This window comes from Scyliorhinus torazame, chromosome 17, assembly GCF_047496885.1.
Source record: "Scyliorhinus torazame isolate Kashiwa2021f chromosome 17, sScyTor2.1, whole genome shotgun sequence".
NCBI classification, from domain to species: Eukaryota; Metazoa; Chordata; class Chondrichthyes; order Carcharhiniformes; family Scyliorhinidae; genus Scyliorhinus; species Scyliorhinus torazame.
Window position 1 is genome coordinate 74,626,369 of NC_092723.1, and position 18,529 is coordinate 74,644,897.

At 54.4% G+C, this 18,529-nt stretch overlaps 1 protein-coding gene across 1 annotated transcript in view; it reads left to right on the forward strand.

Annotated features, from left to right (window-relative positions):
- sycp1 (synaptonemal complex protein 1) overlaps positions 1 to 18,529 on the forward strand; it is a 755,262-nt gene that overhangs the window by 476,689 nt on the left and 260,044 nt on the right. The window contains exon 19 of the mRNA XM_072479793.1: positions 12,917 to 13,034. Within this exon, the coding sequence (XP_072335894.1) occupies positions 12,917 to 13,034 (118 nt within the window). The remainder of the gene's footprint in view (positions 1 to 12,916; positions 13,035 to 18,529) is intronic.

Sequence of the window (18,529 nt, forward strand, 5' to 3'; positions counted from 1 at the left end):
TGTGGTCCCATTCCGGAAGCAACCCCAACCCACCTACCCCACCGAACATCCATAACTCCCACTAACCGCAGAGGCGTCTGACCTCACGACTGAAGGCTATTGTTAATTGTGAATTGGCAATTGTAGTTAATTAAACACCCTGAGGACCTGGCTGCCCAATAGGCGAGGGAGGGACCTAGAAGGGGAGGCCAGCGATGGCCCAAGGTGTACAGAGGTCGCTGGTCTTTTAAACACATGGTACCATAGTGGTTAGCACTGTTGCTTCACATCTCCAAGGTCCCAGGTTCGATTCCCGGCTTGGGTCACTGTCCATGTGGAGTCTGCACGTTCTTCCTGCGTCTGCGTGGGTTTCCTCCGGGTGGTCCAGTTTCCTCCCACAAGTCCTGAAAGACGTGCTGTTAGGTGAATTGGACATTCTGAGTTCTCCCTCCATTTACCCGAACAGGCGCCGGAGTATGGCGACCAGGGGATTTTCACAGTAACTTAATTGCGGTGTTAATGCAAGCCGACTTGTGACAATAAAGATTATTATAAAGATTATTATGATAGTGTTAAGGGCCAGGGTTTCGAGAACCCCAAAGTGTATCGTGGAGTTCACCTGACCCAAAACTTTTAATAGATTGTGGTATGGGGAGCACACGCCCACTCTACAGGTGTGGTACAACAGAAATGGAAAAGTATTTTTTAAAGCAAAACAATGTTTATTCTATGAACTCAAGTTAACCTTTTTAAAACATACAGTGAACATCTTAGCAACCATTAATTCAAATACAACCCCCAAAGACTACAACACTAAGTAAACTTTCCTTTTTAACATCCATACGACTTAAAAACAAAACCTTTATCAGAAGCACATCAGGTTAAAGTCACGGCTGAAAACATTTATAATTCTGAATTCACCAAATGACCAAGAGATAGTCTTTTGATGGCAGAGAGAACAGCAATACACCTGCTTGGTCTGGCTTCAGCTCCAACACTGAAAATGAAACTAAAACGCACCCTGCAGCAAACAGCCTAAAACTAAAGTAAAAAGCTGACAGACAGCCCAGCTCCACCCACCCTCTGACATCATTGCAGTAGTAAACACCCATTTCATAAAGGTAATCTCACTACAGATATTTATATACATACCCATTTATAAACATCTATTTCTTAAAGGTACTCTCACATGACACCTCCCCCCAAGAAAAAAAAATTAACCATCAACTTCAAGATGGTTTCATTTTTCACCTTTTCACTATCCTTTAAGAAATGCACACTGTAAATATACTTTTATGTTTAAAAAAAAACACATGCAAACAGGTACAATAATATAGTCCATTTTTGTTCTTCTTCCTCCATCTGAAATCTTTCTCGATTGACAGTCCCTTTGAACAAGAAGCACGACTCGTCTATTTCTCCGAGCCTCGGCATTTCTCTTTAAAGTCAGATACTTTAATTCAATCTGATGACAGAGATCTTTGTAATTCTCCAACACATGAGCATTGGTTATCACAGCTTTCAGGCACTAGTTCATAAGCACCTAAGGTGGATTTTTTCACCTCCTCATAAATGCCAGATACCTCCTCCGGTAGTGATGCAAACACTTCACTCGCCCTACCTATCAGCTTTGTTTGAATCAGTAATACCCACATGTCCTGTGGCCATTTCATTTGTTTGGCTACCTTCTCAAATGAAATGGAAAGGACTTCTACCTCCTTCTCGTCAAACCTTGGCAATGCTTGGACATATTTAAATAGATTCCCACCAAGCCTTCGACTATGATGCTCTTTCTCACTATCCTCATCACTATCTACCAACTGTATGTTTCCCTTCACGCCTGCCAATTTTAACTGACTGTATGTTTCATGGCCATTTTCTGAAGTTCAAACTCTCTCTCTTTATCTTTTTCCCTGATCTGTATCTCCCTTTCTCTGTCTTTTTGTTATGCTTGGGCTATTCTTTCTGTTTTCCTTTCTTTTCTCTCTTTTTCCTCTCTCTTTCTTTCTCTTACTCTTTCTTTTTCCTCTCTCTCTCTTTCTTTTTCCTCTCTCTCTTTTGTATTCAAGCCGCAATTTCGCATTAGCAGCCATAATGACCTCATCTTTTCGCATTTTGTCACGTAATGTTAACTGCAATGTTTTTGCCAAATCTAACAGACTGCTTTTAGTCTCTGTCCATAAGGTACTGCGTGTGACTGTCTCCACCCCCAAAAACTTCTGAGCATCTGAAAGAGCCATTGTCCACAACACACACCCCACTTAAACTAGAATACCACACCTGTAAAACACCCACAATATGCTCATTCATCACTGTCCTTAAGTTCACTCAGCCAATCCAATAGATAGACTTTTATCCCCCTTGAGCCCCCAATTTGTTATGGGCCAGGGTTTAGAGAACCCCAAAGTGTATCATGGAGTTCACCTGACCCACAACTTTTAATAGATTGTGGTATGGGGAGCACATGGCCCACTGTACAGGTGTGGTACGGCAGAAATGGAAAAGTATTTTTTAAAGCAAAACAGTGTTTATTCTATGAACTCAAATTAACCTTTTTAAAACATGCAGTGAACATCTTAGCAACCATTAATTTAAATGCAACCCCCAAAGACCACAACACTAAGTAAACCTTTAATCTTTCCTTTTTAACATCCATACGACTTAAAAACAAAACCTTTACCAGAAGCACATCAGGTTAAAGTCACGACTGAAAACATTTATAATTCTGAATTCACCAAATGACCAAGAGATAGTCTTTTGATGGCAGAGAGAACAGCAATACACCTGCTTGGTCTGGCTTCAGCTCCAACACTGAAAACGAAACTAAAATGAACCCTGCAGCAAACAACGTAAAACGAAAGTAAAAAGCTGACTGACAGCCCAGTTCCACCCATTCTCTGACATCACTGCAGTAGTAAACACCCATTTCTTAAAGGTACTCTCACTACAGATATTTATGTACATACCCATTTATAAACACCCATTTCTTAAAGGTAGTCGACAATTGATGATGGACAGCGTATGCCGCATGAACAAGGGGATGGTGCTGCACCTTGCGGACTTGCTACCATGTGGAGGAGGAGGATACCCGTTCCTGATGGCCTTCAAGGTCACCACAGCCTTGAACCTCTTTTTAAGGAGCAATTTAGCATGGCCAATCCACCTACCTTGCGCATCTTTGGGTTGTGGGGGTGAGACCCACGCAGACACAGGGAGAATGTACAAACTCCACACGGACAGTTACCTGAGGCTGAGATTGAATCCAGGTCCTCGGCACGGTGCGGCAGCAGTGCTAACCACGTGCCACTGTGCCGCCCTGATCCTGAACTTATATGCCTCAGGTTCATTCCAAGCCTCAAGCGGGGACTTGTGCGGTATCTCACAAACTACAGCCCATGCGTGCATCTATGAGGTTACGGCTTGCCCCAGGCCCAGGGGCTAATAGATGGCACGCATGTTGCCTTGCACTCAACGGTCTGTCTCGGAGTACCCTACATCAACAGGAAGGGGTTCAACTCCCATCTTGTGTGTGCATCCACATCAAGATCATGCAGGTGTATGCACACTTCTCAGGGAGTGTGCACAACATCTACATCCTGGGCAGTCGGACAACCCCAGCCTCTTCAAGAACCACAGCAGGATAGCTGGTTGGCTCTTGGGAGCTTGGGTACCCGCTGAGGACCTGATTAATGATGCCAGTACAAAGGCTGTTGACCAATGCGAAGATCCAATACAATGAGGCCCATGTGGCCACCCGGGCTGACATTGTGCGGTGCATCGGAATCCTCAAGATGTGGTTCCAATATCTTCATCGCTCTGGTGGTGCACTGGACTGCACCCCACTGAAGGCACAGGATCGAGCCCCAGCTGCCCCTGCGCCATCTGTCTCTGCCAGCCCTGGCATCTCCCCAATGTCTGCAGCACAGTGTCAATGCTCTCGGCGACGCTCCTCAGTGTCTGGGCCATGCTCTGGATTCCCCCGCAATGCCTACCTAAGACTGGAACATGTCCCGCAGCACCTCAGCTATGGAGACCACCCTCAGTGACTGGGATATGCTCTGGAGGGCCTCGGCAATGCCCACCTGAGACTGAGACATGTCCCGCAGCGCCTCATCAAGGTCCACCTGGTACTAGGTCACGTCCCCCAGTGACTGGGACAAGCTGTCGAGGTGCTCAGCTATGGCTGTCACTGAGTGAGCTACACCTGAGATACCTCCGCTCATGATGCCGACATCGTGCACCAGGCTCTCCACTGTGGTTGCCACCATAGCAGTGTTGGCCTCAATGCAATGCATTGCCGGCACCAATCTCCATGCCCTTAACCTCTGGAACACCTCCAGTCGGTTATGGACCTTCTGGACCTATGGACCCGGCTGCCTGCCTGGACCCTCTTCTGTCTATTGTGGGTCAACTTCTACTGTGGGGACACAGAGGGGGCATCGTGAGCCACATGCGGCGTTCACCACGGGGTGTGGGAGGAGTTGTTTGGGTGTGGAATGGTGATGAAGGGGTGTATGGGGGGGATGGAGGATATGGGGGTGGGTGTTGTGGGCGACACAGTGTCGCTGACGTCCCCCTCTGAAGATCACAGCCACACACTATCGACTGCATCGGCTTGGGTAAACCTGGTCCAGAGGCTCAGCATCTGACTGGGATCCAGCTGGGTCCTCGGATCCAGCAGACCTCTGACTGCTGTCTCGCCTGGGCGTTCCTGCCTCGGCCTGATGTGCTTCGGCAATTGTGTGGTGTTCACCAGAATGTGTCCCAGAAGCCTGTCCACTACTGTTGCCCATCGAGGTGTGTGTCTCTGCGCTGGTGGAGGTTGGGGATGATAGCTGTGCCGCAAATACGGTGGTGTCCTCATAGCTGCCCTCCGAGGTGTTCTCATGGAAGGCGGAGAGGGGGGTGCTGATCACATTGGATGGGCCAGCACCGTCGGATGCGGATCCTCTTGGAGAATGGACATGTGGTCATTGGGAGGGATAGATCAGTCTGCATGGCATTAACAATTCACTTGTGACTGGTCATCTGGGTGGGGGCCGGTGTAACCTTACCTCTGCGCTGCACGCCAACCTCAATGTCGTTGACAGATCTGTCCTTGGTGATCCCCCCGACCTCCAGTGTCCGTTCCTTGTAGGGGGTGAGGACTCTGATGTCCAGCACCCTGCTACCTGTCTGGGCCCTCTCCCGTTCACCACAGGCGTTTGGGTGGGGGGAGGGGGATTATGGGGCATATGGGGGTGGGGTGTTGTGGGCGACACTGCTCGACATGGGTGGGCAAGGGCACAGAATGCTGCTGGGTGTGGGGGGTGCCAAATGCATTCTCGGAGGGGGTGTTGGGTGTCTGGTGCCAACCTACCCATGCGCCTGGTGGAGGTCGTTGATCTTCTTACGGCACTGGCTGTTGGTGCTCTTGGCCACGCTCTCCAAACTGACTGTTGCTGGTACTTCCTCCCAGATGGCACTGGCTACCCTGTGGCTGACCCTCCGAGACCCTCAGGGAACAGGGCTTCACATCTTACCTCTACCGCGTCCAACAATGTTCCCAGGTCTGCACCCTGAATCGTGGAGCTGATCTCCTTCGTGTCATGGCTGCAAGCTGAGTGGGGTTGCAGGAGTGGTTTAAGTGCTGCCTTCCCTTGTTGGGGGGTACTGGCGTGCATTGTCTCGACGCATGAAAGCGGGACCACCATTTGAGATGTGGAGCCTGTGGGGCCTCGTTAATAGACCAATTAGTGATTTGGTCCAATTTCGACCAATTAATGATTTATAGCGGTGACAGCCTCTTGGCAGTTCCCGCTCACTACCACATTCGCTTCTACAATTGCAAAGAACAATGTTCTTCACAATTGATACATTTAGCCAGAGGACTGTGAGCCAGTAAGCAGGCTAGACACAGATGAAGTGTTAAGGTATTGAAGAAGCAACATCAAGGGCGAGAGAGAGAGAAGCAGCCAATCTGAAATAGTTCACTTAGAGATGAAGTTGTGAAGGCAAAAAGCCATGCAAAAGATCGTTTTCTTTGCTGAACCAAAGACCATTCCCAAGTCCTGGTCACTTAGACTGTATAGTGTAGTAGTCATTGGCTAGATTTGACCAATGGATTTCTGGTTGTTGTTTGGGAAATGGAGGGGTCTGAGTAGCGTTTATGATTATGGGCGAAATAGGTTGTTTTGTGTTACAAGTCTTTGAGAAACTAACTGTTTACTGTTAATGTGCCAAGTAGAAGTTTATTCTTTGTAGAGTTTCATTATATTTCTTCTACTTTAATAAGTACATCTTTTTAAAAAAAATTTTTTTTTAGAGTACCTAGTTATTTTTTTTTACCAATTAAGGGGCAATTTAGTGTGGCCAATCCACCTAACCTGCACATCTTTGGGTTGTGGGGCTGAAACCCACGCAGACATGGGGAGAATGTGCAAACTCCACATGGACAGTGACCCAGGGCCGGGATTTGAACCCTGGGGCGAAATTCTCCGTTATCGGCGGAAAGTCCGCCGATCGGCGCAAAAGACGGCGCAAATCCAACTTGCGTCACGTCGGAAAAATGGGTCGATAGTCTCCGGCCCGAAATGGGCTAGCAGCGACGTAACGGGATCCGCGCTTGCGCAGTGGTTCACGCCGTGCAGCGTCATACGCGCTGCACGGCGTGACGGCTCATAAGGCCGCGCTGCTCCCCCCCACCCGACCGCAACACCCGACCGCAACACCCGACTGGATGGCTGGCCGTCGCTCAGCCCCGAGGTTCGAGTCACGCGATATGGAGGCGCTCCTGGACACGGTGGAGCAGAGGAGGGACGCCCTGTATCCCGGGCACGGCCGCAGAGTTGCCCCACGCCACAGCCGGCGTCTGTGGAGGGAAGTGGCAGAGGCCGTCACCGCTGTGGCCCTGACACCACGGACAGGCACCCAGTGCCACAAGAAGGTGAACGACCTCGTCAGAGCAGGCAGGGTGAGCCTCCCCATATCCACCCCTCCCCATATCCCCCCTCCCCCATATCCCCCTCCCCCATATCCCCCCTCCCCCATATCCCCCCTCCCCCATGTCCCCCCTCCCCCATATCCCCCCCCTCCCCCATATCCCCCATATTCCCCATATCCCCAAGTGAATCCAGCCCTAACCTTAACCTCTGCAATGCACGCGCAACCGATGGCGTGCATTCATATACCTGCCTAACACTGTTGCCTTTTACCCCTGCCCCCCCCCCCCCCCACCCACAGGAGAAGCGCGCACACGACAATAGGGAGCATGTGAGGAGGGCCCGCTGATGAGAGGCCACTGACCGTACACGAGGAAAGGGCCCTTGAACTGGCTGGCGGACCTGAGGACCGGGAGGTTGCTGATGCAGAGGTCGGGGGCGTACTAGCGAGTGAGCCACCGACAGCCAGTCCCCATATCCCCCCTCCCCTATATCCCCCTCCCCCGTATCGCCTGATCACTGCCTGATGTCTAACCATGCATGCTTCATTGTGTATCGCTGGACCAAACGTCTAGGCACCCATCCCCGCAGATGCAGACCGCCCGCAGGATGCCCCTCGGAGACCACAGGAGACGGAGAGACCCGCACCCTCCAGCATGGGACGCCCGCAGGATGCCCCTCGGAGACCACAGGAGACAGAGAGACCCGTACCCTCCAGCATGCGACGCCCGCAGGATGCCCCTCGGAGACCACGGGAGACGGAGAGACCCGGACCCTCCAGCATGCGACGCCCGCAGGATGCCCCTCGGAGACCACGGGAGACGGAGAGACCCGCACCCTCCAGCATGCGACGCCCGCAGGATGCCCCTCGGAGACCACGGGAGACGGAGAGACCCGCACCCTCCAGCATGCGACGCCCGCAGGATGCCCCTCGGAGACCACGGGAGACGGAGAGACCCGCACCCTCCAGCATGCGACGTCCGCAGGATGCCCCTCGCACACCACGGGGGACGGAGAGACCTGGAGCAACAGGGAGACGACACCCCCGTCACGTGCGGGAGCGACCACCCAGTGACGAGGGGGGCAGCCACAGGCCCCCGTCACATCCGAGCCAGGACACCACTACCCAGGACACCACTACCCAGGACACCACTACCCAGGACACCCCTACCCGGGACAGCACTACCCAGGAAGACGAAATACCGGACAGTGACTCAGAGTGGATGGGTGGAGACGAACCCCCACCCCAAAGTGCCATGGACTCAGAGTGGGACGAAGAGCACGACACAACGCCACTGCTGTCACCAACACCCTCCACCATCGCAGAAACACTCACCACGGTTGGGCACTTTAGTGATGAGGCGTCTGGTACACTCACTGGTGTGCACAACACAGCCGTCCCGGTACAGCAGGTGGAGGTAGGAGCAGCAATGGGACTGGGCGGTCGGAGGGCAGCCCACCCAAGCGAACATCTGCCGCCGAGATGGATCCCGGGTTCCTGCAGTTACCTACACATAGATCCGATGCAACCACCGACCCGGAGACGAGCGAAGAGGGTGACGGGCGGCTGCGGTCGCAGGTGGAGGAGTTCACCCGCGTCCAGGAGCTGGGAGTGGTGCCGGTCATGCGTGCCACCCAGGCTGACACCGCACGGGTGGCGTCCGCGGTGGAGGCAATGGGTGCAACGGTGTCAGACATGGGGAACGGTTTGCGAGGCCTGGGGCCTTCCGTGCAGGCGGCGTCTGTGGCCCAGGAAATGGCTGCCCTCTCACAGGAGGCCATGAGCCAGTGCCAGCGCCAGATGGCAGAGGCGCTCAATGCCATAGCCCAGTCTCTGCAGGCCATGGCCCAGTCTCAGCAGGCCATGGCCCAGTCTCTGCAGGCCATCGCTGAGGGCATCGGCGCCAGTGGCCATGTGCGAGCCGGCGTCGCACTGTCACAGGCAGGGTTTGCCAACCCCCTGGGCTCCATGGCTGCAAACCTGCAGACCCCTGTTCATACCAGCACGGGCCTCCAGGACTGGCAGCGCCAGATGTCGGGGGGGCGTCGGATGGCCAGTCCGTTCGCATCCCCCACCCATGTAGAGGCCTGGGGGCCATCGGGCACCCCGAGGGAGGAGGAGGTGGTGTGCTCCGTCCCGGCTCCCTCTGTAGGGGAGGTCCCGGTACACCGCGACACCTCGGACTCCCCCCCCTTCCGTCCCAGGTGCATCGGGTGGGCAACGGGCAGGACAGGCTGGCAGCTCGCAATCCCAGTCGCCCGGGCCGCAGCCTGGCCCATCTAGGCCAGGACGCACCAGGAAACGGCCGCCAAAGGGATCCAGTGTCAGAGGGCAGGAATCACAGGAGTCCACCTCCAGTTCTGCTGTACCGTCTGGGGAACCACGTAGACGTAGTCCAAGGGCCCGTAAGGCCAAACAATTAGACACTGAGTAAGTTGGCACGGGTGCCGGGCACAGATGAGTTTTAGGGGCTAGGGCACGTGCATGAACTCCTTTGGTTATTAAAGTCAATGTTACACCTACCGAAGCTGCCTTTGTGCTCTGTCCAAAGTGTGCGGGGGTGTCATGTACGTTGAGCGCAAGTGTGTGTGTGAGGGGTGGTCTTACCTCAGCCCCAGGTGAGTCTGCCCCCTTCCCCCTGGGCCGCCATCAACATCCCCCGGGCAGAGGACGGGACCGTGCGCTGCAGTGTCACAGCCGCATGCAGGGATGGTCCGGGTGGATGGTGGTACTGTGGCCATGGGTCAGACATAGTCCAACGATGTAGAGCCAGGAGCTCATCGCAGGGCGGGTTGTCATCATCCTCCATGGCCTGCGATAGACACGCGTCCACCCGCAACTGTGTGAGCCCGGCCCGTTGTGCCGCAGGTGGATCAGCAATGGGGGGGGGGGGGGGTGCATGCGGGTGGGGTGTGTGGGGTTGGGGAGGGGGGTGAGGGTGCTGGGTGGGTGGATGGGTGGGGGGTGTGGGTGGTCGGCTGTTGCCATGGTGTGCGGTCTGTGGCCATACTACCCGATTCCCACGCCCATCTAGTCAGTGAAGCGGGCGTCTATCAGTCTGTCCCGTGCCCGCTGGGCCAGCCGGTAACGGTGGACAGCCACCCGCCTGTGTCTAGCCCGTCTGCCCTGACCATTGCCCCCAACCCCCTCATCTGGGGAGGACTGGGCCTCTTCCTGCTGCTCCTCCACTCCGCCCTCCTCTGCCTGCGGCACATCGCCCCTCTGCTGGGCTATGTTGTGCAGGACGCAGCACACCACAATGATGCGGCCGACCCTATCTGACCGATACTGGAGGGCGCCCCCAGAGAGGTCCAGGCACCTGAAACGCATCTTCAGCACGCCAAAGCACCTCTCGATCACTCCCCTTGTCGCTACATGGGCATCATTGTAGCGGTCCTCCGCCTCATTGCGTGGCCTCCGTATAGGCGTCATCAGCCACGATCGCAATGGGTAGCCCCTGTCGCCCAGCAACCAGCCCCTCAGCCGGGGATGGCGTCCCTCGTACATGCCGGGGATGGATGACCCCGACAACACTAATGAGTCGTGTACACTGCCTGGGTGACGGGCGCAGACGTGCAGGTTCATCATGCGGTGGTCGCAGACCACCTGTACGTTCATCGAATAGGTCCCCTTCCTATTAGTGAACACGGCCCTGTTATCTGCAGGTGGCCGCACGGCGACGTGCATCCCATCGATCGCGCCCTGGACCATGGGGAACCCGGCCACGGCAGAGAAGCCCACGGCCCGGGCATCCTGGCTGGCCCGGTCCACGGGGAAGCGGATGTAGCGGTGCGCCATGGCATATAGGGCATCTGTCACTGCCCGGATGCACCGGTGCACCGGCGCACCGATGTCTGCGATATGCCGGACATGTCCCCACTCGGTGCCTGGAATGACCCCGTTGCATAAAAGTTCAGGGCCACCGTAACCTTGACGGACACGGGGAGAGGGTGTCCCCCGCCAGTGCCACGCGGTGACAGGTGTGCCAGCAGGTGGCAGATGTGTGCCACGGTTTCCCGGCTCATCCGGAGTCTCCTCCTGCATTCCCAGTCCGTGAGGTCCTGGTATGACTGCCGGGGCCGGTACACACGGGGCGCCCTCGGGTGCCTCCGTTGCCGTGGGGCCGCGACGTCCTCCTCCCCCTCCTCGTCCTGTCGGTCAGGTGTCCCTCCAGCCTGGGCGGCTGCCGCCTGTCCCTCTGCGGCAGCCTGCGCCGCCTCTCTGGCACGCTCCTCCTCCTCCTCCTCCTCATTCAGGGCAACATAGACATGAGCGGCTGCCACCACGGCGGCCAACATCGCTGGATGACCTGAAAACATGACAGCCTGGTGGGGGGGAGGGGAACGACGACATGTCATCATTGCCCATATCCCCTCCTCCCCCCAGCCAGGTGGCATGGACTGCATGGGTCCAACTGTTGGAGGCTGGCACCTGGCCAGGTGGACCAACTCACTTGCCCTCCCATCCCCCTCCTCGGCACGGACACCCCCCAATCTCCACCCCGGCACGGACCCCCCCCCAACCTCCACCCCGGCACGGACCCCCCCCCCCCCCCAACCTCCACCCCAGCACGGACCCCCCCCCAACCTCCACCCCGGCACGGCACGGACTCCCCCCCAACCTCCACCCCAGCCCGGACCCCCCCCCCCCAACCTCCACCCCGGCACGGACACCCCCCCCAACCTCCACCCCGGCACGGACCCCCTCCCGGCACTCCCCCGGAGCCCAGCCTACTCTAACCACCCCCCCCCCGCCGCACACACACACACACAACCCGAGACACACCTCTCCTCACGCAATCAGACTGCGGCCACGCCATTGCCTGCCCAGAGCCAACCCCCCAGGCCGTCACTCACCTCCACGCTGGTCGGCGTGAGCCTGGAGCACCGGGTCCCGCCGATGAAAAGGAGGTTTGATTCACGTCGACGTGAACGGTCATCACGTCGCCGGGACTTCGGCCCATCCGGAAGGGAGAATATCGGCAGGCCGAAAATCGGCTGCCTTGCGCAGACCCGTGACATTCTCCGCGGCAGCGGCGCCATTAACGCCCCGCCGACTTTTCTCCCTTCGGAGACTTCGGCAACCGGCGGGGGCTGGATTCACGGCGGCCAACGGCCATTCTCCGACCCTCTGGGGGGTCGGAGAATGACGCCCCTGGTCCTCAGCGCCATTGTCCCAGTGCTAACCACTGCGCCACGTGCCGCCCTATAAATACTTTTTTCTGTTTCATGAAAGAGAGATTTGAGTTCTCACTGTTTCTGCAGGCGTTTCTCATGAATATCCAAAATAAATACACCACATAAAACCACCGTTTCAGGTTGGAACACTCTTGCACATAACATTAGCAGGGTTTCGTAACAATACAGCACAAAACCCCTGGGTACATAATTAAATTAAGTCGGGCCAGGAAGATTTGGCGTGTTTTCCTGCTGGCCGCTGCACTAGGAAACACTCCATGTTCCTGTCCCCGCCACAACACTTGTATCAAAATGGGAGAATTCCGCCCTTATGGTGTATGATGGCAGATAGTGCCCAGGAGCAGATGTATGTACAATAATAATCTTTATTAGTGTCACAAGTAGGCTTACATGAACACTGCAATGAAGTTACTGTGAAAATCCCCGAGTTGCCACACTCCGGCGCCTGTTTGGGTATACTGAGGGAGAATTCAGAATGTTCAATTCACCTAACAAGCACGTCTTTCGGGACCTGGGTGAAACCGGAGGAAACCCATGCAGACAACGTGCTGACTGCACAGACAGTGACCCAAGCCGAGAATGTGCACTGTGCCATTTCCATGCAGCTGGTTAATGTCTTGATATCAGAATAATACTTACATTTCTACATTTCAAATCAAATCAGTTTCAAAGGATTGGCACAATTCAAATGACTTGTTTAGCTGTGAACCGATTTTAAGCAGGAGAATTGTTCTCTGATCAATAATGCTAATTCGATTATATTATTAAGAAACTGAACTATAGAACACAGCTTTTACATCTGTGTTTCTTTCTCACAGAGAAAGGCATGAAAAGCTCTCTTCAGATTACAATATCCTATTAGCAGAGAAAGAAACTTTTTCACATGACCTACATGCCAGAAATGCAGAAATTGAAGACCTCCAAATGAAACTAGAGGTAGGTGACACAATTTACCAAGTAATTTATAGCAGTTGCAAGCTTTTGTGGCATTTTAAACTAATATAACGAGCTCCAATATGCTATTGACATTTAATTTTTGTAAGCATGCCTCAAGAGGGGCTGAGAGAAGCTAAAACCCCTTAACGCCAGCCTGCATCTTTAAAGGAGAGGTGAACCGTGACTGGAGCAGCTAGTGAGGTTTGTTTTGGAACTTCTTTGATGTGGAAAACTACTTAATAATGATGCAGCTCAGGCGAGAACAGGCTCTAAGATTTCGAACACAGCACTGGAAACCTTGGTTGAGCAAGTGCAGAGTAGGAGATGTACTTCATCAACAAGGGGGCTGGATCCTTCCAGCCAAAGTCTTAAGAAGGCAATGGGACCAGACAAGTGTAGTAGTCAATGCCACAAGTCCAGTCTCAAGGATCTGCATGCAATACTGCAAAAGGTTCAAGTGACCTCATTGACCATGAATGGTCAAGGTTGATGAATGCTAGCTTTTTGTGATTCATATAGTCATTGGAATGTCCCTTTAAGAAATGTGTGTTTATCAAATAGCTTCAGTGATGTCATTGTGTGGGTGGAGCTGGACTGTGGTTCTGATCTTACTTTCGTTTTGAGCTGGGAGCTGTTTGTGGCTCTGTGCTTTACTTTTGGTTTTGACAATTGGGAGCTGCATTCAGACAAAGAAGGTTTATTTTGGTCCCTCTCTCTGTCTGGTAAAAGGTGTCCAGATCACTTTATAATTAAAAAGTGATACCTGTTTTCTTTAAAGAATTCAAACCTACTTTTTTGTGGAAAAGGGGATTGTCAGATTTATGAATGTTGTTACTTGAGTGAATCAGTAAAAGAGAAGTTATTAAGGGTTAAATATAGAGTACTGTAGCTGTGTGGGGTATGTTATGTTTGTAGTTGATAAAAATGCTTATTGTGTGTGTTTATAAAATGTTAACTGAATTTGTAGAATAAACTTTGTTTTTGATTTAAAGTGCTTAAGGCCTCTGTTGCATAACACCTGACGCTTTGGCCCTTGTGCTCCTCATAACCAAAATTTATAAACAATTTATAGGTCAGGTGAACTCCATGATATACTTTGGTCTTCTCTAAACCCTGGCCCATAACAATTTTAAGGACAATCTACTCCCTCTTTACTGCCTCATTCTGCACTTTCTCTCCATTTAAATAATATAGTGCTTTCATATTCTTCCTGACAAAGTGGGCAACCTCACAATTTCCCACATTCTACTCCATCTGATACTTTTTGTATCTGCTCTGGAGCAGCCCTCCAGTATGAAGCTGAGAGGGTCACCCGCATTGTGGAGGCCTGCTGCGCCCTCCACTACATCGGCAGCAGAGGGGCGTTGTACTAGAGGAGGAGGAGAAACGCCAGCCAGTCATTGTCCAATGAGGAGGGTGCAGGGGAGGGCGAGGATGGGCAGGACATTTGGCTCATGCAGGTACAGGTGGCCGCACAATGTGTGCGCCAGGACAACTGATGCTTTGATCGGCTCCAGGTTCAACAACTATTGGGGGGGGGGGGGGCGTACTGGCCAGGCGCACGGACATCGCATCATCCCCCGCCGGCCACCCACAATGTCCGCCCATTCCAGCCCCCTCTTCTCTGGCCAAGCCAGACCAGCCCATCCCTCACACAAATCAGACAGAGCACCCAGACAGGTTGTAACAGGTGTTTAATGTGAACAAATATTTATAGATACGTGCCCTAGCCCCTATAACTAAATTGTGCACTGCACCCATGCCAACTTAACTGGTGTCTAACTTTCTGGCCTTACGGCCCGCCATTACGTCAGGTGGTTCCCCCGATGGTACCGCAGGAGTGGAGGCGGACTGCTGTGATACCCGCCCTGCGAGCTGGGTCCCTATTGGCGGGCGTCTTCTGGGGAGATCAGGCCTGCATGAGCCTGGCTGCTGCTCAGGTGTCCCAGGTGACGTGTTGCTGCCCTGTTCCGCCCGCTGCCCACCTGATTCACCAGGGACAGGAGTGGGGGGGTGTCCAAAGCGCTGCGGTGTTCTGGCACCTCCCCTGTGGGATGCACTGGCACAGGCATCATCACATCTTCCTCTCTCGGAGTGCCCGATGGCCCCTGGGCTACTCCATGGGATGGGGTGCGAGCAGAGCTATCACCTGAGACTGTGCCATGACCTTCTGGGTTTGTGTCACGTCAGCCAGTGAATACACCATCTCCCTTTAGGACTGGGCCACTTCTCCCTATGTCTGTGCCATGTCAGCCAGCGCCTGAGCAATGTTGCCGATGTTGCCAGCCATGGCGTGCTGTGACTGGGCCATGCTCAGGAGCGCCACTGCAATGTGTGGCGGCAAACCTGTCCTGGGCCTCCGCAGTGCCTGTACAGAATGCCCCAGGCCTTGGACATGCTGATCCATAGCCATAACTTGGACGCCACCATTGTAGTGTTGGCCTGGGTGGCACGCATTGTCAGGACCACCTCCTGCCGCTGCACACGGTTGGACTCCTCCAACTGCACCTGCAGCTACTGGACGTTCGCCGACAACCCCTCATGTAGTTCCTGCCCCTGCGACTGCATCTCCACAATTGATGGGACTGTCCGTTCCAGAAGCCTGAAGCCCGTCTGGATGGCACTAGATCCTTGGATCGGCCTGCCTTCCGATCATCTGCCCCCTTGGGTGTTCCTACCTCCACCTGCTATACCGGATCAGCTGTGTGGTGCGCACCAGATAGTGTCCCAGGAGCCTCTTCACTAAAGTATCCAACCGAGGTGAGTGTCTCTGGGATGGTGGAGGGTGTTGGAGACAGCTGTGACGGGAAATCTGTGTCACCCTCCGACTCGAGCTCTGGGGCCTCCTGAGTCTCAGGTGGAGGGCTTCAAGACCGGGGTGGTGGGGGTGAGTGTGTAGGTGGTGAGTGTGGGTGTGGTGTAGGGTGAGGGTGGCGTGAGGGTGAAGGTGCAGGTGAGGGTGATGTGAGGGTGGTGTTGGTGGGGGTTGATACACGCGTAACGGGGAACCGTAACCAAATGGGGTCTCACTTCCTCCTCCACAGCCAAACCCCACCTCGGTGACATCCTTTTTCTCCAGACCGCCGACGACGTCCAGGGCCCTCTGCTCTGCCACAGTGAGGGACCGCAGGTCCGGCAGCCTCCTCCTGGGTGGGAGGGGGGAAGAAAACAACAGCGATATACAGTCCGACACATGAGCCTAGGGGATGGGTAGCTGGTGGCCTCAGTGGCCAGGGCACCCAGCCATCGCGGCCGGTATGGGTACTGACATGTGGTGCAGGGTGGGGTTTGCCTGCATTTGGGTGGGGAGGGGGCTGGCGTTACGAGTGTGTATGACAGGAGTTGGTACCAGAGACACAGTGCTGCCTTCTCACTCTGGCCACCTTAAAGAGGACATGTAGCTTTTTGTAGCACTGCTGGTCAGTCCAGACGGCGTTGCCTACGCACTGACTGCCCGCTGATGTGTTGGGTGTTCTGGATCACATACAGGTCACCAACACTTGAAATAGTGCAACACTATTTTATTGAACCATTAACTGTTTAAATATACTGACTGTGGGTTAATACGATACTAGCTTTAACTAAAGACCTTTGCCTTGTCCTAACCAGTCGATGCACTCAGCACATGGTGAATGTCTGTGTTGCAGGCTGTGAGCTCTGTCCTCCTAGCTAGCTGCTACTCGAATGAGCGGGAAATGTGGGGCGGGATTCTCCACTCCCACGCCGAAGTGGCCGCGCCGTCGTGAACGGCGTCGAGGTTCACGGCGGCGCGGAACGGCCCCGGTCCCGACCAATTCAGGCCCTGACAATGGGCCAGTATCGGGGCCTCGTCATCTACATGCGCCAGGCCTTGTCGCCCGCGTAAATGCGGTGCCGCATAGATGACGCGGCCGGCGCCGCATAACGGACGTCATCCGCGCATGCGCGGTTGCCGTCCTCTCTAAGTCCGCCCCGCAAGAAGATGGGGGACGGATCTTGCGGGGCCATGGAAGGAAGGAGGTCCTCCTTCAGAGAGGACGGCCCCGCGATCAGTGCCACATTCCAGGTGAAGCCCGGTGCAGGATCCCCCCTCGCCCCCCCACAGGCTGCCCCCCCCAGCGTTCACGCACCGCCCACGACTGCAGCGACCAGGTGTGGACGGCGCCGGGGGGAACCCGCCGTTTTGACCTGGCTGCTCGGCCCATCCGGGCCTCAGAATAGCGGGGGTGCCAGAGAATCGCCATTTTCGGTGCTTCAGGCGATTCTCCGGGCTGCGGCCCGCGAAACTCGACCGGGCCGTTCCCGCCGCTTGGGAGAATCGCGGGAGGGTGTCGGACCGGCGTCCCCGGAAATTTTGGCGGCCCAGGCAATTCTCCCAACCGGCGTGGGAGTGGAGAATCGCGCCCCCGATGCCCCCTGTCTTTATAGTGCATGTGCTCTCATTGGTGATAGGCTGCGGTGTTGTGTATGTTGATTGGTCCCACTGTGTGTCCATCAGTGTGTGTCTGCACCATGATATACTGGTGTATATTATGACATCCTCCTTTTATAAAAAAAATGTACCTGCGTGACAATAAATAGTGTATGGTGAATGTTCCTGACTACGTGTGTGCGAAATATTTACAGGACTATGTACATAAAAACAAAGCTATTTACATGGGAAGGTGCCTGGTGTGGTGAGTCACAAGAATAACGAGATGAACACGATATACAAACCACTTGAACGATTAAACGGAAGAACAGAACAGATCATAAAGTCCACAAAGTTCCCAAATTAAGTCTCTGAGGTGGGCGACAAATTCTGGTTGACCGTCTCAAGGACAGGTCGGGAGCCGCCGGCTGAGGAGCGAGCTGGACTGCGTCAGAGTGAGGAGGATGTAGAGGGCCGGCTGGAAACGCTGACAAGTGGGGCAGTTAAGCACTGTGTTGGCGATGTCGTCATTGATGCCGGGCCAGTACACTACCTCTCGGGCCCGTCGGCGGCACTTCTCCACGCCAAGATGGCCCTCGTGTAGCTGTTCCAAAACGAGCTGGCGCATGCTGTGCGGGATGACAATGCGGTCCAGTTTCAAGAGAACACCATCGACTACTGCCAGATCGTCTCTGATGTTGTAGAACTGCGGGCAATGGCCCTTGAGCCACCCGTCAGTTAGGTGGCGCATGACACGCTGTAGCAGGGGGTCAGCCGCTGTCTCGCGACAAATTTGGACGAGGCGTTCATCTGTGGCAGGTAAATTGGAGGCCACGAAGGCCACATGGGTGGCAACTTGGCAGACGAATCCCGCTGGGTCACACCGAGTGTTGACTGCCCTGGAGAGAGCGTCGGCAATGATTAGGTCTTTGCCCGGGGTGTATACCAGCTGGAAGTCGTATCGCCGGAGCTTGAGCAGAATGCGCTGGAGGCGAGGCATCATGTCGTTCAAGTCTTTCTGTATTATATTGACCAGCGGGCGATGGTTGGTCTCAACGGTGAATTGGGGAAGGCCATACACATAATCATGAAATTTGACGACACT